Here is a 6,511-nt window from a genome sequence, read left to right on the forward strand (position 1 = left end):
CTGTCGCAGGGGTTGCAGTAGCCGCAGTCTCTGTCGCAGGGGTTGGAGTAGCTGCAGTGTCTGTCGTCCTGGTCTCCATCTCTTCCCCCTGAGGGTGCTGCGTAACACTGAGCAGGGCCTGGTAGATACTGGCCAGGGCCCAGCACAGTGCGGTGAGTTGTGCCTCTCCAGAATAGCCACAGCATTTTCCCTTCAGATATTCTACCACTCTGTCAGGGTCCTGTAATTGTTCAGGGGTGAAGTCCCAGACCATTGGAGGCGAGAAGTTCTCTAGGTACCTGCCCGTGTTCTCCCACATGCCGTGCCACCCCTGACTGTCCAACCTCGGAGCAGGTCTCTGGGTGGTCGTCTTAAATAGTCGTTTAACCCTGAACAGGACCTGGAACACATTCAGCAGACATAACAATAGGACCAGGCTGGTTTGAGCATCCCAAGGATATTCAAAATTCTCAAAAGCTGTCATACCTGACCCGAAGGAGAAAAGGGAGGCAAAAGAGCTGGGGAAAGTGTCCCCCCGTTTCCCCCACAGACTGGGTGTAATTATTAATAAATTGTGAGAGACGGTGCCCAAGGTACGGACAGGACAGCAATGCCACTTAAACGCCCCCAAGTAACTGTCTAACAAGTGATGTTCTCATATCCTAAGCCGATATCACACAGGACAGTAAAATGACAATCCTGATCCCTCTCCCAGAGGTGATAAACAGCATTGCAGGGAGTACATAAGCCACAGAGGAATTTACATGACACAGCCACGAGAACAAACCAAGCAACATGGTGACCAGTGACTATTTACCTAATACAATAAATGCATACAACAAATTCGTTTTTCCAAGCTCTAGTTGGATTCTGTTGTTATCTCAACCCTTCGAGCCCCACGTTGGGTGCCAAAAAAGGACTGTCGTGGTTTGGCCTCAGACGGCAACAAGGAACTAAGTGCCGCTCGCTCGGGCCTTCCCAATACGGGAAGAATTGGAAGAAAAAAGGCAGAACTTGTGGGTTGAGACAAAGGCAGTTTAACAGAACAGCAAAGGGAACAAGAAAACAACAACAATAACACGGACAAAGGAATGTACAAACACGACTACGGAACCGCCGCTCACCAACCGGACCCGGGACGCCCCAGCCCGCTCCCCAGCAGCAACTTCCTGGCTCCTCCTCTGGCAGCTCTGCCTGGCCATGGCTCACATGGCATGGAATACCTGTGTCCCTGATGGAGCCCGGGGAGAATTAACCCTGTCCCTGCCAGAACCAGGACAATGACTTGCTTCCTTCTCCAGGAGACCTGGCTCTGCCCCACATGCCCACTGGAGCACGTCCTCACATGGTCACACAGCGCCGCTAACATTGGGGTTTTCCTCTCCTGGGCACTTGCCACACCACTCCAGACCCACCCTGTCTCTCTCCCACCTTCCCCGCCATCTGCCCAGCCCAGCCCAAAAGAGCCCCCTGGTCTGGGCTGGCCCCACAGCAGTGCTCCCCACAGGGAACTGCAGAGCTCTGGGCACTCCCCCCACAGCCCCAGCCCCTCTGAAGGGCACCACAGCTGCTGGGGGCAGAGAGGGCTCTCAGCCTCCCCATCACCCCAGGGCTGGAGCTGGCCCCAAGGGCCAGCAGAGGCCACTCGCTCTCTGGCTCTCCTGCCTTCAGCTGCAGCTGATCCCCAGCCCAAACTGCCTTTGCCCCGCTCTGCCTCCCCGCCTGCCCTGCTCCCCAGGACAGCAGGAGACTCCTGGCCCTGGGGCTCCTCAGGCAGCTCCCGCATCTCTCCAGTCTCCTTTCCCTCTGCCTGATGCATCTTCACTGCCTCCCACGGCCCTGCAGAGTCCTGGCTTGTGGGTACCTGGATTTAGTGATTTGTCCTGGGGGGACCTATCTCTGAGACTTAAACTCTTCTGTGTCTCCATTCACTTCCCATCCCAGAGAACATGGAGTGTCCCCGTCCTCTCCTGACCACTCCAGATTCCTTTCCACATGGATTGAAATCTGCCATCAGCCCCATCATACCTGTGACAGCCTGAGAAATGTTACTGGGAGGTCATGTACCGTCTCCACTGCCCCTCTACACCAAGAAGAGAGCCTTCAACTAAGTCTCGGTGTCTAAAATATGCCAGTGCTACTGTGACATTGTTTCCCAAAACAAGGTGGAAAGACACTTGGAAAGTCCAGTTCCTTAGGCTTGTTCGCAGCCAAAACCATATCAAGCAGACCCAGCCATCAGGCACCACACTCAGGAGATCCCCTTTTCTTGCAGAGATGCTCTTAGGGAGGAAAGAGGTGACACATGGTTCTTCAAGAATGAGACAGAACAGGAAAGAGCCTCAAGAGAAGTGCTATGAACCCAAGCAATTACTTCAAAGGATAATTATCAGAGAAAAAAATAATGGCTGAAGCCTGGCCTAGAGTAAACTTATAGCATGACACAGAGAACGGGAGGCACATTACTTTTACTGCCTCAGGATCCATCAGATGAGTTTCTTCAGGGCATCCTTGAGCTCCCGGTTCCTCATGCTGTAGAGGAGGGGGTTCACTGCTGGAGGCACCACCGAGTACACAACAGCCATCACCACATTGAGGGATGGGGAGGAGATGGAGAGGAGCTTCAGGTGGGCAACCATGCCAGTGCTGATAAACAGTGAGACCACGGCCAGGTGAGGGAGGCAGGTGGAAAAGGCTTTGTGCCGTCCCTGCTGTGAGGGGATCTTCAGCGCAGCTCTGAAGATCTGCACATAGGACACCACAATGAAAATAAAACACACAAAGAATAAACAGGCACTAAATACAATTAGCTCAACTTCCCTGAGGTAGGATTGTGAGCAGGAGAGCTTGAGGATCTGGGGGATTTCACAGAAGAACTGGTCTAGGCCATTGCCTTGGCAGAGAGGTATTGAAAATGTATTGACCGTGTGCAGGAGAGCATTGAGAATGCCACTGCCCCAGGCAGCTGCTGCCATGTGGACACAAGCTCTGCTGCGCAGGAGGGACCCATAGTGCAGGGGTTTGCAGATGGCTACGTAGCGGTCATAGGCCATGACGGTGAGAAGACAAAAGTCTGCTGACATCAAGAAGGCAAAGAAAAAGACCTGGGAAACACATCCCATGTAGGAGATGTCCCTGGTGTGCCAGAGGGAGTTGGCCATGGCTTTGGGAACAGTGGTGGAGATGGCACCCAGGTCGAGGAGGGCGAGGTTGAGGAGGAAGAAGTACATGGGGGTGTGGAGGCGGTGGTCACAGGCTACGGCAGTGATGATGAGGCCATTGCCCAGGAGGGCAGCCAGGTAGATGCCCAGGAAGAGGCAGAAGTGCAAGAGCTGCAGCTCCCGCGTGTCTGCGAATGCCAGCAGGAGGAAGTGGGTGATGGAGCTGCCATTGGACATAGTTTCCCTCTGCACATGGGGGCCTGTCCAAGGAGGAAAAGACAGTGAAGAGTGAGGACAGACAGGTCCGAGTAGAACCTGTTGCACTGGTCACAGTAAAGCCCCCCAAATGACCTCCGTCCGTCCAGGAAGGCGTTTGTGCAGATCCTGGTGTGATGCCTGGTTTGTGCTGGCTGAGGGTGCAATGGGGAGCAGGGGACTCTGCTGTGGGCTCCAGAGGAGTCAGTCGTGCTGTGCAGCAAGAGGGAGAGAGGAACCAGGAGTGATTGCAGGGTAACTCTACCCCCGATATAAAAGAGCTTTTGAGCACTGTCACTCCCAGGTCCCCTGGCTGCAGAACAGAGCTGGGGGGGTTGTTTTGTTTATTTTGCTCCGGTTACCCCTGGCCCACTTGAGGAGTCATGTTTGAAGGTAGAAATCCCTGGCATTTCTGCTACCCTACGAGTGCTATTGTGAGAGTCCTGGGAGGGAGTAGGACAGACCCTTAGTGCCGAAGGAGGAGAGCTGGTCTCTCCATCCGTCCTGCTCTCAGCTGCTTTTTGCCAGCCCCGCTTTGGTCTGGAGGATGATCCCACGGAGAGCAGAGGAGTCCAGTTCCAAAGTGCAGATCTCCAAACTCCCCTCCCCAGGGAAGAGCTGTCAGCTTTTGGATGCCCAGAAGATGGGGGGCCCTTTCTGGGAGTTACCTTTATCCCCACCCCATGGACTGCATTGCCTAGAGACCCAGAGGTTAGAAGAGGCCTTGGGCACCAGGGACACATCTGCATGGCAGGACCTGCAGGGTCAGTTGCTGAGCTGCTGATGAAGCCCCCACCCCAGAGAGACTGAAATCAAAGAAGCAGCAGCAGCAGCAGCAGGGACGGGTGGAGAAGCAAGGAGCAATGCCCCGATGCTTCTGCCAAGGGAAACAAGGCCAGGGAGGGACAGAGGGTGCTCAGGAGAGTCCCTTCTGCTGCAGCTACGGCCACAGATGAGGCAGCTGCTGCCCTGGATCCCACGTCCTTGAGGGCAGAAGCTCACTGGGCAGGGTTAGAGTTGGCACTGGCAGGAGGCAGAGTTCCTCTGAAGCACCGGGACCCTGTTCTGAAGGACAGCCCTGGGCACCCCTGCCTGCACACCCGCCTTCATGCCCATGCAACCATCCCCAGGAGAAGGCAGCCACCGTGTCCTGTCCCTCTGACGGTGCTGCAGGGAAGCCCTGCTCTGCAGCACACCCTTCTCCTCCTCTACACCAGAGAAAGATCCCACAGGCCGTGGGCTACGACAGCTTTATGAGAACCCTTCAGGATCGGCAGTGGCATTGCCCTGCAGCCTCACACTTACCGTGCAGAGGGCTGGGAAGCTTCCTCCCACAGTGAGCTCTCAGCTCTCCTCCCAGTCACGACTGCCTTCACGCTCTCTCTGCATTGATGGTCCCATCCTCGCTGCCTGCAGGCAGTGCCCTCAGCCCTGCTGCCCATTGCACAGGAGCTGCTCCTGGGCAGAGCTGTCTCTCTGCAGCACTGGTTGCCATGAGCTTCCTCCATCCCAGGAGGTGGGCTCAGCAGAGGAGCAGCCCAAGGCATTTTAATGACCCCTCGGGTGGGTTTGGGGTAGAGTCCCTGAACCTCAGACACTGAGAGGAAGTTGAAGAAACCGCTCAAGATGACAAACTCAGATGTAAACTCCGAGGTTTCTTGAAGTGTTAATGGGTCCCACTGAGGACCATTACCAACAAAGCCTCCCCAGGGGCTCGTTAGAGCAGAAAACTGGAGGCAATAATGACAGGTAGGTAAAGGGAAATTAAAGGTGGCTCTGATGCTGAGCAAACCTGAAGGTGTTACTCCTTCGGTGTCCCATACCTGCACCTCTTTCTTTGAAGGCACCCAATTGTCTTTTTGATTTCGCCCCAATATCTCACTACCCTTACTGGTATCTCTCCATCCTCCCTGGCTGTTCTGGGAAAGACAAAGCCATGGGCTGGTCCAGCCTCCCCCTGAGTGTCCTCTTGTACCACAGCACTGCCCTTGGAGTGACAGTTTCTTCTGGTCATTTCTGGTCTCAACCTCCCAATCCAAACTTTGTGGCATCCTTCCTTTCTCCTGCTTTTTTTTCCACCATGAAGAAAAGCTCCGGCATCTCTGAAACCACCCTTCAAGCAGTTACAGGTTATGACTGTGACGCTCTGAGCCCCCACTTCACCAGGCTGAAGGAGACCAGGACCCTCAGCCTCCCTTCACGGGGCGTGTGCTTGAGGCCATGAATCCCATATTGGCAGAGCTTCTCTGGACACTCTCCATTCCTCCCCACTTGTCTAGAACAGGAAGCCCCAGTGAGGGGCACACGAGCCCCGAGGTGGCCACTCCAGGTTTCAGTGGAGTGAGATGACAGCTCCCCTGGTGTGGGTGACCCACACTCCTCCTAATGCAGCGTCCTCCCTACAATACGGACCACCTGTCCCCTACAATACCACCTCCAATATAGAAACACCTGCCTTTGAGGTTTCAAAGATCATTTGGTACCAATAATGCACTACTTTTTGCAAAAAGAGATACATCTCAATTGTATTGGTTAGCCTTTATGTCTGTTTAGAATCACAGAATCTTAGAATGTGTTGGGTTGGAAGGGACCTCTAAAGGCCATCTAGTCCCACCCCCCTGCAGTCAGCAGGGACATCTTCAACTAGATCAGGTTGCTCAGAGCCTCATCAAGCCTGGTCTTGAACACCTCCAGGGATGGGGCCTCCACCCCCTCTCTGGGCAACCTGGGCCAGTGTCTCACCACCCTCATGGTAAAGAACTTCTTCCCAATGTCTAATCTCAACCCACCCTGCTCTAGTTTAAACCATTGCCCCTTGTCCTATGGCTACATGCCTTTGCAAACAGCCCCTCCCCCGCTTTCTTGTAGGCCCCCTTCAGGGACTGGAAGGCTGCTCTCAGGTCTCCTCATAGCCTTCTCTTCTCCAGGCTGAACAAGCCTAACTGTATCAGACTGTCTTCGTAGGAGAGGGGCTCCAGCCCTCAGATCATCTTTGTGGCCTCCTCTGGACCTGCTCCAACAGGTCCATGTCCTTCTTGTGCTGAGGGCTCTAGAGCTGGACACACTACTCCAGGTGGGGTCTCATGAGAGCAGAGGAGAGGGGCAGAATCACCTCT

General features: G+C 54.6%; 1 protein-coding gene across 1 annotated transcript; it reads right to left on the minus strand.

Annotated features, from left to right (window-relative positions):
* Window positions 1-2,465: 2,465 nt before the first annotated feature.
* LOC134509526 (olfactory receptor 14A16-like) lies at window positions 2,466-3,278 on the minus strand (the record flags this gene model as incomplete). The annotated part of the gene is made up of 1 exon (XM_063322069.1): window positions 2,466-3,278. A coding segment is annotated over one exon (813 nt), but the record flags the coding sequence as incomplete, so codon positions are not given.
* Window positions 3,279-6,511: the final 3,233 nt, after the last annotated feature.

This window comes from Chroicocephalus ridibundus, unplaced genomic scaffold, assembly GCF_963924245.1.
Source record: "Chroicocephalus ridibundus unplaced genomic scaffold, bChrRid1.1 SCAFFOLD_105, whole genome shotgun sequence".
Lineage (NCBI taxonomy): Eukaryota > Metazoa > Chordata > Aves > Charadriiformes > Laridae > Chroicocephalus > Chroicocephalus ridibundus.